Source organism: Acomys russatus, chromosome 17 (genome assembly GCF_903995435.1).
Source record: "Acomys russatus chromosome 17, mAcoRus1.1, whole genome shotgun sequence".
NCBI classification, from domain to species: domain Eukaryota; kingdom Metazoa; phylum Chordata; class Mammalia; order Rodentia; family Muridae; genus Acomys; species Acomys russatus.
Genome location: NC_067153.1, coordinates 53731099 through 53754944, shown reverse-complemented (window position 1 = coordinate 53754944; position 23846 = coordinate 53731099). Strand labels below are relative to the sequence as shown.

The 23846-nt window shown below is 39.7% G+C and overlaps 1 protein-coding gene across 1 annotated transcript in view; it reads right to left on the bottom strand.

Annotated features, from left to right (window-relative positions):
• The window catches only part of Lrrk2 (leucine rich repeat kinase 2), a 129807-nt gene that overhangs the window by 95195 nt on the left and 10766 nt on the right, over positions 1 to 23846 (bottom strand). Inside the window, exons 5-12 of the mRNA XM_051160232.1 lie at positions 21521 to 21655; positions 19272 to 19406; positions 9961 to 10092; positions 5935 to 6054; positions 5424 to 5566; positions 5251 to 5330; positions 3254 to 3360; positions 1133 to 1262 (exon numbers count right to left, since the gene is read on the bottom strand). Coding sequence (XP_051016189.1) covers positions 1133 to 1262; positions 3254 to 3360; positions 5251 to 5330; positions 5424 to 5566; positions 5935 to 6054; positions 9961 to 10092; positions 19272 to 19406; positions 21521 to 21655 — 982 coding nt within the window. The remainder of the gene's footprint in view (positions 1 to 1132; positions 1263 to 3253; positions 3361 to 5250; positions 5331 to 5423; positions 5567 to 5934; positions 6055 to 9960; positions 10093 to 19271; positions 19407 to 21520; positions 21656 to 23846) is intronic.

The window sequence follows — 23846 nt, the reverse complement described above, 5'->3', positions numbered from 1 at the left end:
AGCTGCCTGAAAAATGTACTTTCCACCCTGCTGATCTGACCTCAGCCTAAGCCGCGTGTCCCAGGTTGCCAGCTTTCCTGAACTGTCACCTGTGCTGGGGTGGGCCTTGGTGATGCAGCTATCTTTGAGTCATTTCTGCTACAGGAAGTAGCTCTTCCCCAATATTCCTGTAAGTAACCCAGTAAAATTTATTGGGTCACCAAGTTAGACTTTGGTTGTATTCTTACTTGGTCTGCTGTAGATTCCCTATCAGGGGCATGCAGACATTTGTTAATTTCTCCCTAGGGATCATGTCCAACAACAGGCCAAGAAAGAAAATCCATTTACTCTTCAGCATCTGTACACTGGATGATTTTTTTATTCATATCTGTTTCCTGTGTGACGGCTTTCCACTTTATATCAATCAAACAACGCCACAGTTACCATACTTTTTTGGTTAATAGAATGAGAAACTATACTAAGTATATACTGCTGGAAGGGCACCTGCCTAGATTTCAATTTTCAGCAGGATTTCCAAGTCTCTAGTCCCCTTTCAGTGTTTCTACCACTGATAATAATGACTGGCCTCTGTGTATCTCTAGCCAGACACACAGTGTCAACAAGGCTGGCCGTGAACTGCATGTGGAAAAAAGCACCATTGAGAAAGGAATAAGAGGAAAAGAGAAGCAAAAGTTAATTCAAATGGAAAACAGTAATGAACAATAAATAATAATAATTAAAAAGTGCTATGATCCTGAAAAGCAGTAATTGCAAAGTGCACAGTTTTGTAGTTTTTGGATATTTACATATAGGGTGATCCAGAAAGCTGTTATCAGTTTTGCTTCATAAATATCATCTTCAAAAACAGGTAACACCATGCATGAAGCACAGAGGCAAACTCTTATCATATTTCTGCAGTCTCTGGTACACTTTTTAATGCTTGGATAAAATAAGTCCAGAATATCAATGACAGATGACAAAAGGTCTATCTTTAAATGACATATTTAGCTTCCCATTCATACAGATGCTTTGAATAACATCCCACCTGGTTCACTATATACACATATATATGGCATATATGAACATGAACATATCTGTGTATATATACACACACACATATATATACATATATATGCTCATAAATGTGCAGTACCTTCCTTCAAACAGATGACTCAGCATCTTGCAGCCACTCTCTGCCACCTCAGGAACAAGGGCATGCCTCTGCATCAACTCCAAGACATTCAGGTACACTCCCTTTGCCAGCAGGATTTTCCTGAAATTAACTATAAGGTATTCTTCACGTTACTTACAGAATGGAAGCACACATCGCAAGAACACATATAACGTATTTCGCTAACTACTTAAACATCATTAATAGCTGCCTATATCTTACAAATATATGATAACCTCTGTTTTTTTGTAATTTATTCTTTATTGAAGTTTCTATTTAAATTTTTTGCTTACAAAAAACAAAAAACAAAAACCTAAGCCTTCAATTCTCCATGGTTCTAAGACCCTAGTTTTTCTTCTACCCTTTTCTCCCCCTCCTTCCTCTTCTTCTTTTCTTTGCCTTTGAGATACACAATCCTCCTGCCTTAGCTTACCGAGAGCTGGATTGATGACCTGTGTTACCTTTCTTGCCTAAGAGCCCAGTTCTTCTGTCTTCCAATCCAGTCCTGTCAAATAACCCTGCACACCCGGTCACATTCAGTGTACCAAGTAAGCTAGGAGTGTGAGTTCAGTGGTGGAGCTGAGTAAGCAGGTAGCGCAAGATCTTCCTACTCTCTTACATCAGAAAGGCCAGGATGAGCAAGGGCATCTAAGAGCACCTCCTTCAGTGAGAGGCCAGGAGCAAAGGGCATTGGGAAGCAGGAAGGGCAGGAACTGATTCCAAACAGATGCCAAGCTGACTCACGGGGTCATTGTCACTTAGAGGCCATAACAAAAGGAACCTCTCGAGCAAGTCACAAAATCCTTGATGGCTGCTTGAGGGACCCAACAGAGTTTCCAGATAGGTAGGAGACATAGCCCCACCACACTATTGTTCTAGGGAGCTAGACACAGTGCACAGCGGCTGAGATGCAATCCCTGCTCAGACCTCCATAGCTGTATGAGAGCCTGCTGTAGTGACTCAGCCGTGAGACAAGCCCTGTCATCGTGCAGGGCCTGGCTACGTCAATCATCTTTGTAATGTGTGAAATTTATTTTAACTAGTTAACTTTGTTCTTCAGTAGTTACACACATAGATGCAATACATTTGATTATGCTCTCCTTTTATTAAAAGGCCACCAGAGAAATGGGGAAGAATGGATAATAAAACAGAAAGGAGATGCTTTTCCTCTTGACTTAGCCACAATGGTAACAGCAAGCAGCATGCAGGAGGCCTGGTCTCCATGGCTTTTACTCACGTGGCTTTGCCACTAAAATCTGCTTACATTGTGTATCTCATATGAATCTTCTTCTTTTTTTTTTTTTTTTTTTTTTTTTTTTTTCTGTTTCACTGCCTAAAAATATCCTGTAAGAGCTGCCAAGTCCCACTATGTGATGCCAGATGAATTTCCCTGGAAAAATTTCCTGTTGATGGGGTCAGGAATCTGAAGCAGGTTTAGCTAGAACCTTAATGCTTAATGACCCTTCTGAGGTATATGAGCCACTTCTCTCTCCAAAAGTATGCGAAGCTCTAATACTCACAATGGTTACGCCATTTTCAAAAAAAAAAAATCATAAACATAAAACATTTTATTCTGGACACTTTTACCAGTTTTTGAAACAAATAGCTCATCAAACAGTTGCACTCCTATAAATTTTATTTAAGAAAATAACATGAATAAATAAAAAGAAAAACATGAGCAATCATTTTTAGAGGGGGGAAAAAGGCCCTATAAAGGGCTCCAAAAATTCCCATAGTTTATAAGTTAGAATTCAATCAACAGAAATTGGTTCCTAAAATAAGCCATAGATACATACTGGAAAGCTACACAAATATTAAAATGTAATGATAGTAACAATAAATACATTTGTTGATATAAGGAAGAAAAAATTTTTAAATGTATTTAAAACGGATATGTGTTCCAATTTCTGTGTTATTAATGAGTACATTTGTAGAAGTCCTGAAGAATATGTATCTAAAAGCTTTGTTCCTCCTTTATCCTTTATATAGCAGCACCTCAGCTAGCTACATCTACATATTTGAATATTTCCTAATTTAAAGCTTTTAGAAGATGACGGCATAAAGTTGCTCCTCTGTATTAAAAAGCATAGTGTGCTCCCTTACCATTTTGTTCCAAGAGAGTGGACAGCGCATGCGCAGCTGCTTGGAAGACGTCTTTGGAAGAAGAATGCATCAGCATGGACAGCATCACTTCCCTGTGCGCGGGGAACCTTTCAAAAAGCCAAGCGCATCTCAGTTTGTGGCCTGCCGCTCCAGTGCTCACCCTGCCTATGCGCTCCAACAGTGTCCGCCTGGAAGCCGAGCCACCTCTACTTACAATAGAAGCATAAGCTCAGCAGCTCTATATGTAAATGTTAGAATCGAGTGTATCAAGCACTAACGTTTCTGCTTCTTCAGACGGCTGAACCCCTTATAGAGGGCACACGGTGTTGTAGACATGTAACTCGGGGCAGTCCGCCGCAGAGATGCAACGGTGGGAATCACTCATAAAAACACAGATAAGTTACATCCCAGGAAGGATGGCCACAGGACTCCCTCTCAGTTCTCAGAGCAAGAGAGAAGCATTGCTCGCTTTGGAGTTTTCCGTTTAGTGTTTCGGACTACATTTTACTATGAGTGAATAAAAAAAGCACAAGAAATTGTGGCTAGGATGGCACTGAAGACTACTATGACCAAACCACGACTCTCGCAAGCCTTGTAAATGCCATCCAAATTTTAATATGGTAGTAGGTTGTACTGGCTGGTTTCGTGTGTCAACTTGGCACAAGTGAGAGTCATCAGAAAGGAGCCTCAGTTGAGGAAATACCTCCAGGAGATGCAGCCGTAAGGCATTTTCTCAATTAGTGATCAGTGGGGGAGGGCCCAGGCCATGGTGAGTGGTGCCATCCCTGGGCTGGTAGGCCTGGGGTCTATAAGAAAGCAGGCTGAACAAACTGGGGGAAACAAGCCAGTAAGCAGCACCCCTCCATAGCCTCTGCATCAGCTCCTGCCTCCAGGATCCTGCCCTGTTTGAGTTCTTGTCCTGACTTCCTCCAGTGATGGATAATGATCTGGAAACCTAAGCCAAAAGAACCCTTCCTCCCTGACTGGCTTTGTGGTCATGGTGTTTTGCCACCGGAATAGAAACCCTGACTAAGACACAGGTGCACAGAATATACAGAAAATAGTTAAAGCACACAGTGGGGGTTGTCAATCACAAAGCAGCTGACAGGAAAGAATCCTAAACTAAAAGAAGACAGTCTTTAAGGGGGGTGGGGCTCACCAGGAAGAAAAAGCCAAACCGATTAAATAAAGACAATGGAAAAAAATGGGGGGATTAAATGCAGCAAAGAAACAGAGACAGTTTAAAGAGACAGAGAAAATAAAAGTGGTTTTCTTTTAATAATTTCCTGGAAAGATCTCCCGAGTGTTGAGGACTGTGTGTGCTGTTGAACTTAGATGGATAAATTGCAGCCTGAATCTGGCTAAACATAAGCTCTTGAAAGGCTCGCTCACTAGGCATCATTCGAATCCTGGCTTATTAGAGTTTTCAAAAAAATCACCATCTCGGCTCCAAAGGGAAGAATTTAAGTAGCATCTGCTTCATTCATTCTCTCTTTCCCAGCAGTGGGCTATTATGCAAATAGGCCTCTCAGAAGGCAGGTCCATCCTGCTGTGTCTGGTGGGGGACCTGCCAGTGGAGGTTTCTAACCCGACACAGACGACCTGCTGGCTCCTGGTGGTACAGAATCCCAGGTGCTCTGCCAGTGTTCTCAGCTGAAGTGAATTAACATGCATGAGTACCTAGTCAGCCAGAGCATTGAGGCATCCTTCCTCCAGGACTCACAAATAATTGAATGAGCCATGATGCCAAATCCCTCAGTAGAAATTATAACTCTGTACACCACCCCAGGCGTGGAAGCACAAGCCTATAGTTCTAGCATGGGCTACACGGTGAGACCCTGTCTTGTGGGGAAAACTAGATAGAGTTATATACCCACCACTAACATGCACCAATGCTAATGCCTAAATGCCAACATGAAAAACTAGCAATGACTGTTTCTGTGCACTGGTTGAAACCGACCCGGGGGATTTCTATAGCATCAAGTGGAGGTACTGACTGGCCATCTTCATCTCCAATCTTCTCATGTAAGCTGTTCTGGTACATAAGGAGATTATTTAGTGCCCAGCATGCAGCCTCCTAGATCAGGAAGGAAGAAGAAGAAAAATGTATCAAAACAGAAACGACCGGAAAGCCTGCTTGTAAGGCAGCACAGTTAAGTATGTGTCGGACCTGCACATGTTTGTCCTTTCGATGGCGCATCAGGGCTTTGTAGCAGGGGACCAGCCAGAAGAGCTTCTCATTGTCCACCTCGTCGTTGTGCTCCTGAGTCTCGCTGCTTTCCTCCAAGTCTTGGTTTAAGAAAATGGTCTCAGCTTAAAAGAAAAACAATTAAGTATATACGTCTTTAGTATGCTTACCATTACCGGCACCCTAAGTACAGGGTTTGAATGTCTTCAACAGAAGCTAATCATTTCAACCTCAGCTAATCACTAAAAATCAGCTAACTTTTAAAATATTTTACACGTGCCTAGCTCTGCTATCTCATAGCATGAGGAGGCAGTGGCCCACCACCCACACAAACTAGAGCAGGCTCATCTGAAGTGATCGGCTGGTTCATGAGAGCCCTCGTGAACAGGGATGCCCATACTTGTTGGTGCCAGGAGAGCATCCTCCTGGCAGGAAGAAGGCCCTTGAGCTCTCAGCACTAGAAACTGAGGAAGGAGCTAGTAAAGTGACTTACTGAGAAGCGCTAAACAGCTGAGTGCAGAGATCTGTAAGGCTGCGTTCTCTGGGTACTGCTGGACAGCTTTCACCACAAATTCATGCACTTCATTCAATACCAGGATGTTGAAAAAATTACCTAGAGTGAGACATTAGGTAAATTCTTACCCATACAACTTAAAATTCATTTACTTACACAGCAGCATTTAAATCAACAAGTCTATCTAATGGCATAACAGCAAGTCTATCTTTACAACATAGTTAAATAGGTTAAGTCAAAGCAACTTTTTGAAACATTGTTTCCTCCTCTTGTCTGTCTTATTGGACGGTGCTAGTTGACCAACGATGCCTCTACTTGGGTCAGTTCTGACTCTGACTCTCAAGCCTTCATACAGAAACAACTGGGCATCTCCTGTACATGGCACTCTACCCGTCTAAGTTATCACGATGTTCTCAGGATCAGCCAGTGTACACAGTTTGTGCTTTTTGAACCCTAACCTGCGAACATCTCACCCTATAAAGGCTTGGGCCAATATATGGCCTCCATATTTCACAGGAAACCCTTTGTTGCTTTGTTATTGTTTTAATTTTTAATTTAAGGCGAATTCTAGTAAACATATTTTCAACTGAGACTAAAGCCAAAAACTTGCACACCCCCTTGGGGTATATCTGTTGTCTTGATATGATACAGTGCTTAAATCAGGGCCCACATCCATCCATACCTCCTCACATTTATGGTCTCCTGCCAGTGGAAATGACATACTCCTTTTCTTCTAAGTTCTTGACCTCGCCATCATTCCTGTCTAACTCATCCCACTGCACAACAGCACAGCTCAGATCTTCCTCCCACAGAGCTCAGTACCCACTGACCGACTCCTCTTTCCTTCTATCCCCGGTCTCTGATAACCACAGAGGGGTGCAGAAATGTGTATTGAAACCCTGAGTTCTCCCTTCACTGGTTACACGATCCAGGATGAGACACACACATTGCTGAGCCACAGACCCTCATGACAGTGTGGAGGGGACAACAGTTTCCCACCACTCGAGATCAAGCCATGGATCAAAAGCCTCTATGTCCAAATATTTATTTCTATGAAATAACTTTGTGATATGTTAAAGGAGTATATGTGATTATACAATCATATCTAACAGAATATATATGTGTATATATACATATTTAAATAATATGTATGAAAGGAAAAAAATCAACTGAAGTGTTGTGTAGAAAAATATAACTCAGATTTTAGAAACCCTTTTTTAACTGAATCCACCAAGGAGCCTTCCTAAAGTTAAACTAATTTAAAGATTATACAGGGACATCATGGTAAATGTGGACATGAAGAAACAGCTTCGTTATAATGAAATGATAAGCGCGAATGTTCTCAAATGGCTAACTTCTCAGCGTTAAAATGATGAAAAGCTAAACATCTGTTATAGTCACCTAAATTGGCATAAGATGTTGTTGGTGATTCTCTAGAGAAAAGGCCCTCAGCGCGGGTCTCCAACAGTCATCTGCCTTGTTATTTACCCATGCTTTAGTTCATTATTCTGTTCACAAAAAAATGTTGAGAAAATCCTCAAGCTGTGTATCTTAGAGGTGAGGTGATGTCTACAGGGAGTCACAACAGGAGCTGAGAAGCAAGAGAAAGTGAGCCTGCAAGTACAGCCTTGTGGGAAAGCAAGAGGTCTCTGCACTCTCTCCAAGGCCGACGGTCTGAACTTTCATCCGTCAAGCACTCCCCATCGGTCCTGTGTTCTGACTACCGGCAAATGTCCCTGGAGAGACATCTGCAATGTGGGGCTTTAGAAGACTCAGATCTTTTTTTTAAAATATATTTTATTAATTTATTCATATTACATCTCAATTGTTATCCCATCCCTTGTATCCTCCCATTCCTCCCTCCCTCCTATTTTCCCCTTACTCCCCTCCCCTATGACTGTGACTGAGGGGGACCTCCTCCCCCTGTATATGCTCATAGGGTATCCAGTCTCTTCTTGGTAGCCTGCTATTCTTCCTCTGAGTGCAACCTGGCCTCCCCATTAAGGGGATGTGGTCAAATATGGGGCACCAGAGTTCGTGTGATGATGGGCAGATCTGGGCCCAGGGGTCCTGCTCAAACTATGGCACCAGCGAAGGACAATACGTGCAGTAAACTTCGAACCCCTACCCAGATCTTGCCAATGGACAGGACATTCTCCATAGTTGAGTGGAAAGTGGGGTCTGACTTTCACAAGACTCAGAGCTTGAGCTCCACAGAGCAGCAACTCAGGGAAATGCAAGCTAATGAGCCTCAGTGACTGTCATTCTATAAGCATGCAAGCTGAGATGTCCACACATCTCATGTATAAGAGATATCAGATACAGAATGCAAAATAACTGCACCAATGATTAAATAAATAACTATGATTTAATATGTAAAGGAGAGGAGGGTAAAACAAAAGCAAACCAAAAAGGTAGTAAGGGTACCTGGCAGATCCAAAAATAAGAAGTTTGTCAGAAATATATTTTGAAAATTAAATAAATCACCAAATTAAATTTACCCTCAGAATATCAAAATAATGGCTTATAGTTTGAAAATATAAAGGCATAATTCCACAGTATCAAAAAAAAAAAAAAAGAAAGAAAGAAAGAAAGAAAATCTTTACATACATTGTTTGGTATTTAAGGAAATTCAATGCTTATTTGTAGCTTTCTTTCTTGAAAGAAGGTCAGATGTAAAAGTAGAAGTAAACAAGAAACAGAAAAAAAATTTTTTTTACTTGATAAAAAGTGTCATGAAACTAAGCTATATTTTGAAACTATAAAAATCACATGACATATTATTCTGGATGAGAGACTTTTCAAAGTTTTATCTCTAAAATCACAAAGAGGACAAGGATAGTGCCAAAAAAAAAAAAAAAAAGTTTCCATTTAGCACTGACTAATGATTCTGGGTCATGCAAGAAGACAGGCCATGGCGTGACTGACACAGTGAGTGGGAAGGGTGGGCTCAGATGGCCACTGTTCACAAGCCACTAGCTTACATAGTCAGTATATAGATCCAAATAAGAAGTTGAAAATAAATAAAAGATAGACGTATAAAATCATTTTCATTTCTTTATGCAGGCACATTTCAGAGACATAATTTCAAAACAGATGCCAATTACAATTATCACGAAAATAAAGCACCTAAAAAAAATAAATACTGGAGCTATGTAAAGCCTGTACAGACAGTATAAAAGAAATGATGGTGCAAAGACATCAGCTCTCCCTAGCACAACCCACATGTTTTACATCATTTCTGTACAAGTTCCACTTGACTTTTGAACTGGACATTTTAATTCTCAAATTTGTATGGAAGAGTGAACGGTCAATGAAAGCTAAGACAGAAGACACAGAAGGAAGAGTGTGTGGGCACATGACCTACTAATGTCTCAGGTAATGGATCTTAAACAGCAATAGTAACTTAAATCGTAGGATATTGATTCAGATAAATCTAATTAACTAATGCAACAGAAAATCATAGGGAAGCTCATATCCTCATCCTGTATTTTAATGGGCTCCCAAGAGGATTACATAGTCTGCTTTCTATGATTAAAGGTTTCTAGGGTGCACTGATTTGATTTTTTAGAGTATATACTCAAAGCAGCAGAGCCTGATATATATATATATATATATATATACATATATATATATATATATACACACACACACACACACACACATATGTATATATATGTGTGTGTATGAGGTAATATATAATATGATATATATGATATAAACATATATATACATATATACACACACACACACACATATATATGTGTATATATATATATATATATATATATATATATATATATATATATCAGTTCAGGATAAACTCTTCCTCAAGAAACCCAACAAACAAACAAAAACAAAAAACAAGAAAACACCTGTCTGGTTTTTATGTTTCTTTCCTAAGCATTTGCTACTCACAGTATTTCTACCCAGTATTTATCAAGAGGGCAGCCACACATGTGTATATAATATAGCTCTGAGAAGAAATGAAGAAGTATAACTCACCTAACGTAAGCCTATGGAGCAAGGAACAGCTCACTTCTTGAATTTTTTCACTGGTAGGAAATGTTTTCATGGCTTCCACGACAATATTGTAACACCTGACATTCCCACTCATGAGGACTTCAACATTGCTGCCTGAATTTCAAAAAAAAAAATTATAATTACCTAAAAGGGAGCAATTTTCTCCTTTCAACTATGCATGCAAATGAGTCCTGCAAATAGACAACACTGTAATGGGTAGAGATCCACAGGCAAACAGCACATTCTATCAAGTAACTCTAAAGATCCTATGTTGTTAGTTGCTAATACAACAGGGTGTGGAAATTATCTTTGACACGAAGACAAAGTATTTTCATCTGATTCCTTGATTTCAAAATATAAGACATCTGTAGAATTAATATTGTAAAAATCATCCTACCAAAAGAAATATACAGATTCAATGCAATCTACATCAAAACTCCAACATCATTATTCATAAAATTGAAATACTCTTCAACTTTATATAGATACACACACACACACACACACACACACACACACACACACACACACACACACACACACGGATAGCTAACAATCTTTAATAATAAAAGAACCTCTAGAGTTATCACCATCCAATATTTTAAGCTTTATTACATAGCTATAGTAATAAAACTAGCATGGTATTTATATTATTATAAAAACAGACACATTGGTCAACAGAATTAAATTGAAGACATAGGCATGAGTTCATACACATACGGACCTGACTTTTGACAAACAAACCAAAAATAGACACTGAATAAAAACAAAAACCAAAACATCATTTTCAGCAATTAGTGGAGATCAAAATAGATGGCTGACTATAGAAGGATTAAAACAGATCCATACTTGCACCCTGCATAGAACTCAACTCCAAATGACTCAAGCATTTCAACATAAGACGAGATGCTTTGAATGGTAAAAGAAAATGTTGGAAATAGTTTTGAACTCATTGGTACAGGAAAGGACCTTTTGAAGAGGACACCAATAGGACAGGCACCACCAACAATAATTAATAATAAATAGAACTTCATAAAACTGAAAGGCTTCTGTATAGCAAAGGGCACCATCATCTAGACAAAGTGACAGGCTACAGAATGAGAAAAGATCTTTAGCAATTACACACTACATCCAATACAGGGTTAACATCTAAAAGAACTAAAAATACTTGATCATCAAATAAACAAACCAATGTAAAAATGGGGCACAGACCTAAGCAGAGAGTTCTCAAAAGATGAAATACAAATGTCTGAGAAACACTCAAAAGAAATGCTTAACACCCTTGATCATCATGGAAAAGCAAACTGAAACTACACTGAGATTTTATCTTTCCCCAGGCAGAATGTCTAAGATCAATTAAACAGTGACACCTCATGCTGGCAAGAATGTGGAGTAGGGGGGAACCTTTACATATTGGTCCTGGGCATGCAAACTTGTATGGCCACTGTGGAGATCAGTATGGTAAATCCTCAAAAATCTATAAATAAATGTACCACAAGATCAAGCTATGGCACTCTTAGGAATATACCCAAGTGATTTTTAATCCTACTACGGAGATACTTGCTCATCCATGTTCATATGTTCTAATCATAATAGCCAAAAAAATGGAAATAGCCTTGAAATCCATCAAATTATGAATGAATAATGAAAATTCAGAATATTGAAAATACTGGAATTGAAAATAATGGAATATTATTTAGCTGTTTAGAAAGTCAGATTAGGAAAGCTTCAGGCAAGTGGATGGATAAATCATCTTCGACTGAGATAACTCAGACCCCCAAAGACAAATACTGCATGTTTAATCTTATTTGTAGCTGATAACTTTTAAGCTTTTGATATGTGTGCTATAATCAGTGCAAGAGGTTAGGTACCTTGTAAGAGAGTACTGAGCAGAACAGGAACTATGAAGCAAGGAAAATATAATACAGTGTTATGTAGCCATGAAGTAGAAACCAAAATGGAGGGTTAAAAACGGAAGGGGATGGAAGAGAAGAGTAAAAGAGGGAATATGAAAAGGGACAATTTACATTAAGAGACTTTTTAAAAAATCATAATAAAACCTACTAATGTAAAATCTTCTTATATACCTTACTGCCACCAAGTAAAACCCCCCAGTGCTGGAAATGGATTGTGTATAGTTGAATCACTGATCAAAGGGAGTAGGGGAGTCTCATGGAACATGCTCCCCCCCGCCCCCAGACATCCTAGGCTATTGTCAAGGCTGTTGGTTGCTGTCAACAATCTATGGTAAGGTCCTTTGGCTGAAGACATCCCTCACTTATGTCATCAAATATGGAGAAGTGGAGCGGGTTCCTAAATAGAAATTTTACCACTACTGACTAGCATTCACGATACTGGAAGAGACTCTGTAAGCCACCAGAGGAGAAAGGTAACCATCCAAATCACCCCAGCTACAAACCCTGCAACCTACACTTCGTGACCCATCTGCAAGATATACTCATTCAATAGGGGCATGTTATGGAAACAACCAATCACATTTTTTAATTGAATTTAAGGCTCGCTCCATGAGATAGAACCTGCTAGAGGCAAGCTTCAGCATGCAGGTGAACCCAGGTGGGTAGCAAAGCTGGCGAATGACCAGCTGGTGTATGGTGTTTCTTTATATACTTTAACTCTTCATCTTTCAGGCTGGTGGCCTTGCTATTTACACTGTAACTTTTTTTTTTAATTTTTTTATTAATTTATTCTTGTTACATCTCAATGGTTATCCCAACCCTTGTATCCTCCCATTCTTCCCTCCCTCCCATTTTCCCCTTATTCCCCTCCCCTATGACTGTTCCTGAGGGGGATTGCCTCCCCCTGTATATGCTTATAGGGTATCAAGTCTCTTCTTGGTAACCTGCTGTCCTTCCTCTGAGTGCCACCAGGTCTCCCCCTCCAGGGGACATGGTCAAATGTGAGGCACCAGAGTTCGTGTGAAAATCATACCCCACTCTCCACTCAACTGTGGAGAATGTTCTGACCATTGGCTAGATCTGGGTAGGGGTTTAAAGTTTACCGCCTGTATTGGCCTTGGCTGGGGCCTTAGTTTGAGCGGGACCCCTGGGCCCAAATCTGCCTATCATAATGTTCTACTTGTAGGTTTCTAGGACCCTCTGGATCCTTCTACTTTGCTATTCTCCCATGCTTCTCTCTTAAGGGAAAGAGGCCCTCTGGCTTCTTTGCTGCCACAAGAGCTCTCTAGCCAAGAACCTTTGTTATTTAACAACAGGGGGCCTTAATTGGCTCATCAGGGTGGTGATAGATGAAGGGATGTAAAAGGGACAACCTCAGTTCCTTTTGACTTGATGGTTTAGCAGTAAACAGCGGCATGCTGGGAGCTAGAGGCCTAATTAAGAATGCTTGATAAATGAGAAGCACTTTAATCTCAGCACTTGAGAGGCAGGCTGGTCTCTGTGAATGCCAAGCAAGCCTGGTCTGCAAAAGCTAGTTCAGGACAGCCAAGGCTACACAGAGAAACCCTGCCTTTAAAACAAACGAAAGAGGAGGAGGAAGAGGAGGAGGAGGAGGAGAAGAAGGCTAATAAAACACCCCTGACCATTTTATCACTTACTAAATTTACTAAACTTAAAAGCACACATTTGGCAGAGAAAGCAAGCAGACTTTTATGAACCTCACACACACACACACACACACACACACACACACACACACACGCACATGCACACGCACATGTACAATTAATAGACAAAACAAGAGAGCTCCCCAAAATATAATTCATTCACATATATGTAAACATACAGATACATACAATACACACACACATACACACATTATATATATACAGATAGACAATATATATAGACAATTAGACATATAAATAGACAGATAGACACGCTTTTGGATGAAACACATAGCTTTAACAACTGTTTAATTCTGTCTTACCTTTTTTTAATACAAAGGTTCTCTATGTTTGGAAAAAATAATTGCCTCATTCAAAAGTAGATACAACCGTTACATAAAAAGGGAGTTACAGTAGGACTATTGGTCTTATTTCTAACTTGATACTTAGTTTATTTCTACCTAGATACTTAGTTTATTCTAAGTTTAAAGCAGTGGTTTTATCTCTATGCCCATTATGAGTTCAAAGCAAAAGTCTTATCATTTTATTTCAAGTGTACATTATGTGTTCAAGGCAAGTTTTGTTTTGGTTTGGTTTTTGGTTTTTTGGTGGTGGTGGCTTTTTTTTTTGTTGTTGCTTATTTGTTTGTTTTTGTTTTTTGTTTTTTTTTTTTGAGACGGGGTTTCTCTGTGTAGCCTTGGCTGTCCTAGACTCACTTTGTAGACCAGGCTGGCCTCGAACTCACAGCGATCTGCCTGCCTCTGCCTCCCCAGTGCTGGGATTAAAGGCGTGAGCCACCACGCCCGGCTTCAAGGCAAGTTTTTTATGTCAAGGTTTTTCTAAGAAACAAGTGTCTATCTTGTCTTGTATAGATAACCATGTATTTTTTGTTTCTATATTCATGTGGTCTTTCTTCTCATAGTGTACACCTGGGCCTTATCCTTGGACTAAACATAGAATGAATGCATTTCCTTGATTATTAATTTATTTTAATGTTGTTTTCCTTCTTGTTGTAATTCACATGGAGGTTCATAGAGCTCCTAACAGTTTTTGCTATCTTGCAGGAGGCTTAAAATTATTTGAATCAATTAGAAACCATTGTCAGGAATTATAAAATCATCTGTAGAAAATCTGTTCAATGGAGAGAGTAGTGCCCATGGAGAATATTATTATCCTATAGGTAGTGAGGGTCTCTGCGAAGCCAGATAGATGAGACAAGCATGGAAGACAGTATAACAACAAGAAGCAATCCTGAGGCAAAATCCTTGGGGCTTTGCCTAGACCAGGGATACACCCATTTGTCAGCAGTGCAAGAACTAGTAGGCTGCTTCCAGGGAGCACCCTTGCTTGCTTTTGCCAATCCAGCGTGTGATTGCTCCTAGCAAGAACCCACGCCTGACACTGCTAAAATGTCCAAGAATCTAGGATTAGATAGGTCATGGTCTTAAGGGAAAACTAATACTACTTTCTGGTAAGGAACCCAGCAAGAAAACGATGCCTAATAGCACAACACTGCTACACCTACAGATTAATGTCTCAGTCAACCCTTATCAGAGAAGCTCCTGCTTGCAAGAGAAAGCACATTAGAAGGAGACCTACAACTGAATAACGTACAAATTATAAAAGACTTTGGAGCACTCTATCTGCCTTAGTTAGGGCAGATAGTTAGTTACTACTGCTAAGATGAAACACCATGACGAAAAGCAAGTTGGGGAGGAGAGGGTTTAATTTTGGCTTACACCTTCACTGTGTTGTCCATCACTGCAGGAATTCAGGATGGGAACTCAAGAAGAGCTAGAACCTGGAGGCAGGAGCTGATGCAGAGGCCGTGAAGGGATGCTGCTTACTGGCATGCACTCCATAGATTTTCAGTCTGCATTCTTATAGAAGTCAAAATCATCAGTCCAGAGATGACACCATCCACAATGGGCTGAGCCCTCCCCCATTAATCACTAATCTAAAAATTGCAAGATTTTTATAACCACTTTATCAACTGAGGTTTCCTCCTTTTTTATGACTCTAGCTTGTATCAAGTTGACATAAAGCTAGCCAGCACAATTGACCCCTTGTCAACTTCACATACAGACACACCATTATCAAGCCCTAACTTTCCCTTTTTGGTCATCCCCAAGATCACACATAAATACCAACTTTACAATGTGAACATTTTAAATGTTACAAGTCCCACAGTCTTTAAAATCTAAAACATTTAAAATTTCAGTCTCTTAAAATCTAAAGCCTTTGTAAAGACCTAAAGTCTCTTTAAAGGTTCAAAGTCTCTCAACTGTGGGCTCCTGTAAAATAAAAAATAAGTCAAATACTTCTTTACTTCCAGATGGAAAAACCAGGGCAGAGTCACAATCAAACAAAAGCAAAACCAAACCACAACTGTGTGAATAACTCAGGGTCTAATGTATCTTTCAGAAACAACAGGATTAATATATATAAATGAACTCACAGAGACTGTTGCAACATGTACACAGCATGTATATGTTCAATCCAGAAGGGTTCCCAGTACTGAAAAGGAAATTGGATACAGGCTTGTGTCCTTACAAAAAAGCTATCAGCAATTGATCCACTGACAAAAAGAAGACAGTGTTCTCAGTGGCATATCACTGGGTGTATGGACCACACTTGAGAGCATACCTCATTCCCAGTAATAGTGGGCCAACACAAAAGAAACTCAATGGGTGTTTTTTGTTTTTTATTTCTTTGTTTGTTTGTTTGTTTGGTGTGTGTGTGTGTGCGTGCATGTGCATATGTGTGCTCATCCATGGGTGTTTGTGTACTTTTTGTCTCATTTTGTTTTGGCATCTTTGGTCTTATTGGTCTTTTGCTTGTTTGTTTTGATTTTTGTTTTTATGTGTTTTGTTTTATGTTTTTTGTTTTGAAAGAGGGAGAGAAAGGCCATAAAGCTGGGGGTGGAGAGGCTCTGGTAGGAGTTGGGGAGTGGGAAACATGGTCAAAATATATTAGATGTAAAAATTATTTGTATATGTAATCGAAGACCAAAAAAGTAACATTAAGTGCTTTATACAAATCTAAAAAGAGTCACATAAGATTTCAAATGAATGAGCCCAGAGGTCTATTTTCCTGTCAAGCTACTGATTCTGATTTTTACAATGTCTTTTCTTCACCCAAGGAAAAAAAATAAAGATTGTGTCATATATTAGAACTGTGAAAATATAGTTGGATCTATTTCCTCCATCATAGAACAGCCAGAAATCTTGAGCTTCCTGGAGAAAGCAGATGGGAGGGGACAAAGAAATACAACAATGAAATACATGAGCAAGGTACTGACGCTAGTCAGACAAAGAGGAAAGAAAAAAGCCTTGGGAGAAAACTGCTGTGAACTTGTGGAGGAAACGCTTCCGTTTCTGAATGTAGTGTTGACTACTCACCAAACAGAAAAGTATCTGTCTGTGAAAGGTTTATCCTAACATAGCTAAAACTAATCAACTATTTACAAAAACTGCATTTTAATGTTTAAATGAAATTGTAAAAGACTAAATTAAAAAAAAATAAAAATAAAGACTAAATTATTTTTTAGAATCCTAAGAATGAAAGGGAATAGTTTGGTAAACAGCCTTTGCTGTAGAGCTGGCTCGCCACTGTTGTCTGCTGCTTGCTTTGACCTTTGGGTTATGAATCAACACATTTTAACTGGATTATGTCAGAAGTGGGCAGAGACAATGGATCCCAAAAGCAACTGGCCCGAAATAAATGAGTAATGAACCGAGCCCAGGAAAAAACAGGGTAGAATATAGCCATCTTGCTGGCAGTGATGACTCAGAGAGATGTAAAATATCTCACCCTGCTTTTGGATTATTTATTATTCATTTTCATCCTCCATTGACTGATTTTTCTGTAGATAAGATAATGCTGTGTTTTTACGAACATATTAAAGAAGCACTTTTTCCAAGTGTATTTGTTTTTTGGCCTTGCTGCAATGAAGCCTCAGGTTGTTGTAACTGAACTCATACATGCATAGCATATGTGTATTATGTGTGTTATATGTAACATAATATATATATGTTATGAACATGCACAGAAAGTTCATATTGTACCACAGTGTTAATGATTTTATAATGCCTATCACATACCAAGTATTAGTATATATTCTTCACACTAAGTTACTAATACAATCCAAAAGGACTTTGCATATGTGAAGATGAAAACTGTACTATTACATGCATGTTTATAACCTGAAGAAATGTAACAGAATCTGAAGCAGACTGCACTCTGCTAGCAATCACTAGTAGCATGCACAGCAAATTATTTCCTTTGATTTCTGTCTTTTGAAGAAGTGGCTAAATTTCAAAGCCTTAATAAATGCTAACAAAGAATCAAGATGGAGTTCAAAGCCTTCTAGGTGTTGTTTTCAGGCCACTCGAAACCTCTTACCATGTCTGGAGCCTCACCCGCTAACCCTTACCACGCTCTTTCTCCATCTCCATCAGGTAAATTCCTGCAGACACTCAGAGATACGCACAACTGCACGTGCACACACACACAAACACACACACACCTGTATACACACACATGCCTGTACACACACACACAATAGCATCTGTGTGCAAACATATGTCCATTTGTGCACATATCCACGCTCATACAGTACACACTCACACTCACGTACATACGCATGTACCCACTCACATGCATGCATTCACATTTATACACACAGGTACACTCACATATATACACTCACATCAGGTACACATCCATGCACATACACACATGCTAGCTCATATGTGTATGACCTAGCACACAAAATACACACAAATTTACACATGTATAAACACACATGTATATACACAAAATCTACACTGACAAGTATGCATGCACACATTCATATAAGTTCTCACACTCACACATACATTATACACACACACACACACACACACACACACACACACACACACATGCACACCAGAGTTTTCTGAATGGCTTTCCACTCTCCTGTTCCACATCTTTCTGGTTTTTTGGGTTTTTTTGGGGTTTTTTTTTTTTTTTTGGGGAGCGGGGGAGGGGACAGTTTTTTTTTTCAGTACTGAATATTAGACTTCAGGCCTCATACAAGCGCTTGGCCAATTAGCTGCACCTCCAGTATTTATTTTTTATTTCGTTTTATCTAGAGGCATGTTCCTCAGAAGGTTTTCAGGCAGGCCCTGAATGAAGCCTCCCAAGTAGCTGAGATTTCGGGCTTGATCTGTGAGCCAGCTGCCCCCACATCACTATGGTCCTAGTGTACAGCTCCTAAACAGTTCCCCGTCAGTCCCACTGGGCACCTCCCCACTGCGCACCTCCCGGAATGCTACGTTCTCAGCGTTCAAGACTCATTGAGAGCTCTGCCCTTGCTTTCTGTTTGTTCTCACAACCGCAGGAATTTCTGCCTTGTGGTCCCTGGCATCCATCTCTGTATCTGTATTTCCTATCTGTATTTCCTATTGTACGATGAACTCAGAAGAGGCAAGGCCCACATTTAGGCTGTCCGCTATTGTTTCCCCTGTGCTAAGCCTAGAACCGGATGCAGCATAATCCAAACAAATAGGAATTAATTAAATGAATCCATAAATGAAGAAGTTTAGCATCCATGGGATTCTACCAAAAAAAAAAAAAAAATCAAAATGCATTTAGAAAAGAGACACATCACATGTCTCTTTCTTACAAACATGCACAGCAGGAATCATGAAGAGAGGGTACTCACAAGGAACTGCCAGGGAATGCAAGCAGCAGAGGACGTGATATACAATCTCCTCGTCCTCTTTGAAGTTGCCTAGTGTACTCAACAGTATTGTGTAATCTTTGTTCTCGACAAACTCGATCAGTTGTTCCTCGGAAACTAAACCAAGAAGGGGGAAAAAAAAACAGGAATGTTTTAAAACCACGTGAAATTTTAATTTCTGAACAATATATCTATAAATACAAAATATCACAAATTCAGTGTAATTAAATGAAAATGTGTTTCTGCAAAAGTGACATAGAAGTTGAAAACATCAAATTTGAAACATTAAAATAGTTCTTTTTTGAACTGGTTATATCATCTTTTGAAATGAAAAAGTATTAGCAACCCCAATAATTCTCAGGGAAAAAAAAGAAGTATTTACAATTTCTTTGGGGGGAGTCTATAGCAACCCAGCCAGTACAATAAACATGATGTCCTGGAGGGAATATTATATGATTCTGGCCTTTGATACTAAAGATGGTCCATTGTGATGACTACCCTATGTGCATCACCCATTGATAATAAAGATGACCCTATGGGATAAGCTACTATGACTTAGGCTACTGATGATGAAGATGACTAGTTACAGATGACTATTCTACAATACTGACCTGCTGATTATGACTAGTGTATGTGTATTGTGTGTGCCTGTTTGTCAAAATGTACAGCATATGCCCAAAGCATCCAAGGAGGCCAGAAGAGGTGCTCCGATCCCCCAGAACTGGAGTTCCAGGTGGAAGGAAGAAACACAGGGTGGTCCTAGAATTGAACCAGGATCCTCCGCATGAGCAGAAAGTGTCACCTCTCCAGTCCCTAATTTTGATAAAGCCAGGGGTTTATGGTAGACTGCTGGAGAAAAACTCAACAAAACATGTCAGTTGACAGTTGTTAGCTGCGGCAAGTGCCAAGTGATTGGACTTTCAAATACTCTGTCTTAATGGTTTTCCATGAGAGATCAAATCCTGTTAGTGACTTAGAGTATGTGAAGCTTCATTTTGAGCTCCATTTGGAGTCATTTTTTAAAGTGAAAACTTCAAACAAAACTGTTTAAAAACTCAGCCTGTTAGGTTGAGAATGGTGCCAACCAAATGTTAGACAATACAGCTCTTTGTGAGCAACCTTAATTGTTTTCAGCTGTATACAGCAGGTCCACATAACATAATGTGAAACTGCTCAGATTCATTTAATTAATGATAGATTCCGTGGAGCCTTTACATGTAATAGTATATGTCCACAATATAGTTTTAAAATTTTTGATAACTGTCTTTATTTGCTAACTTTCCAAGGTTAACTTTATTAACCAAATTACTGTCCCAGGGAACTTGATTCTCCTGAAATTTTTCTCATATTTATAAATATATAATATGCCCTAAGCACTCATGGTCTTTGAATTATGATTCTTTTGTTTAATAATTGCTAGTCTACATCAATCTGTCCTGGATTGTCACAGCACTGTGAGAGCATAGTGACAGCCCTCCATCATGAGTAAGAACTTGCCCAAATGGAAACACAAAGTTACAAGTCCTGTGAGATAACAATTTTCAAATTTTATCCTGCTTGTAACAGGGAGAACACTGCCTGAAAGAAATGAAGTTCCCTCACTCCTCACTGGTATTCTCCTCCACAAAGCCTGACCAAAGAAGAACTTGGGTCCCCAAACCAGTGGCAACCACTGGGTGCTATCTAGCTGCTCACCTCAGACAACCTGCTCACCTCTCTGACCCTTCTCATCACGTCATTAAGAGGACTGGACAAAACTCGCTCGCACCGTGTGCGATAATTTGTTATCAGTTTCTGAGCCTGGGGTGAAATGCCTATCAACCTTGTTCCTCAGGGACACTCTGCAATCTCCCAGTTCTCTATACAGAGTCTGTAATAATTTCAAGTTTGACAAGATTCAAAATCATAGCTGATTTTAAGATGTACCTGACGTCATAGTTTTTTTTTTCTTTCTTCTTTTTAATGCCCATACAGGCCACTTGGCAAAGTGAACTCATGCCCTGTTATGCAGTGGGAAAAAGGTGACTGAAACTGCATGGTTTATAGCCTGTGAGTGAAATTCACACCACAGAAGGAAGCAACGTTACCAAGCTAATTAACTAAGTCCGTTTTGCTTTGTAAATAGTGTGATTTTACATAATTTTTTTCTCATCAGTTTTGTACAACTTTTTACAGTACAAGCCATTCTTCTTATGTGTACCTCAAAATAAAGAATTTACACCTTTCAATACCTCTTTCAAACAGCACATGTAGAGCCTTGCATCCAAGTTTCTGGACTTCACCATTGGCTGAGTATGTGTTCATAGCGTCAAAAATCAACAAGAAGATATCACATTCTTCGTCCAGTATCAGCAGAGTGATTTTACCTGATTTGAGGGGAACAACATGCTATAAGGAAACAGTTGTCCTTGGCAGTTTCTATGCTAATGTTTGCAGGAGGGCTATGAATGTTTTCTGGATTTTATTTTTGATAAACCATTTCATTGTCCCAAAAGTTATGAATTCTCTTCAAGTGAGATAAGTCACCAGTCACTTTACTACTTTTGGCAGAACACCCATATGTGCAAGCACATGTGTACACACACACACACACACACACACACACACACACACACGCACGCACACACGCATGCCTACCCCTCCTATCTTACACTCTTGAAATGCATCCCTATCTGTCTCTTTCCCGTTACCATCTAAATTGAGCCTGCCCTTGCTCCTGTTCTTCATCTACGAGACCGTCGTCTAACAACTACCCAAAGGAAGTTTTCCAGGATGATGATCCTTCCAAACTCCCTCTCTCTTCCATTTTGTCTGACTAATGAGCCAGTTCATTTCATTAAGAGCCAAGCCATTCAAGCGTTAGCCCCAAAGCTCTCTCTGAATAAGTTAGTTCAGCTTTCCTATTCTACTCAGGGTTTCTTCCCATCTCACCAAAAACTCAGAAATACTTGAGTAATTGCTCTGCATACTCTAAACTTCCATCCAACTACTGATAGTTCATGCCTTGCACTGTATACCTAAAACCAAAATGTGATCCTGTATATCTTTTGTTGAAGTCTTTTCACACTGCTAAGTACACCAGATGAGATCCTCCACAAAACAACTACAACAGTGTCATGGACCCAAGCCTGACTCAAATTTAGATATGTTATGCCCCCTGCTCCTCTTAAAGCCTTCCTCCAATTCCTCTTTGAACTTGCATTAGACCAACATTTTCCTGCATAATCAAATAAATAGCATGTATAACATCCATGGCCTCAAAAAAAAAAAAAAAAAAAAGTAACCGTCAAGGAATAGGGATGTAGCAGTAAACACTTAAATTTTTGCCAGGCATGTGTGTGTGTGTTTGTGATATTGGAGGTTGAACCTCATACCTGCAAAGTAGGGGCTTGACTAATAAGCTAAATTCCTAGCCTCGTGGTGATTGGGTTTTGTTTTGTTTTGTTTTGTTTTGTTTTTTGGTTTTTTTTTTTTTTTTTTTTTTGGTGCTGATGTGCTGACCACTAATTGACTCTCTTCATTACAACACATTTAATCAATACTAGAACCTCGCAAGATAGGTTCAAACCCCACATTAAAGACAAAAACTGAGCCATGAAGACGTTAAGTAACTCAATGGCCTTGCCAAGTACTCAATTCACAATTAATAGGAGGCCTAGCTGGATTAAGATGAAGCAAATCAGCCAGGTGAAGTGGTGTACAGTGGTAATCCCAGCACTTGGGGCATGACAAGCTGAGACAAAGATCTTGAGTTTCAAACAAGCATGGGCCACAGAGAGAGTTCAAGGTCAGCCTGCACTATAAAGCGTGACCCTATCTCAGAAGCAAAATAGCACTCAAACAACTTTAGACTGGTCACATACACTTGTAACCCCCACAAGGGAATTTGGCTGCTATCACCTGTGGCAAGTTTCAACATAGTTGTCTTATCCTGCTTTTTCCTACACATCAACCATTTCTCTAAATGCATTAGCCATCTACCTGAGCAGCTCCGTTCCCTAGCCCCACATGCCTATTTAAATTCAAGTTTAAAATAAATAAAACTGAAGTCCAGTTTTTCATATCCCAACATGTTCAGCAGTCACGTAGAGCTGCTTGCTGTGACCATGGGCAACCCATGGGCGATTTTCACCACTGCAGAGAGGCCATTGCTTGAGTGAGTGCTCAGTTGTGACAGATGAGAAATGAACCAAGGAAAAATTGAAGTCTCCAAGGATGAGGGTTAAAACTAGTTAGCACATGCCATTAAATAACTGAATTAAAGGCTCTTTAGGAGTCCCCTGTCTATTGTCCTCTGTGCCCTGGTCCTTAGACTCTTTCTTGTTCCTTCTTGCTCCTGTGGGTCTCCATTAGCAGACCCAATTAGGACATTAGTATCTCCCACTCACCTGTCTAGTCTCTCTTCCATTTTTTCAGGCTTCTGTAGCTCTGCATACAAGATTCTTTTGACCTCAAAGTGACCTCCCATTCATTGAACAAAACTCCCAATTGTTTGGGAGTATGTCTTCCTGACAGCCATGGCTCTCTATCACAGCAATGACCACAAGTATTACACTA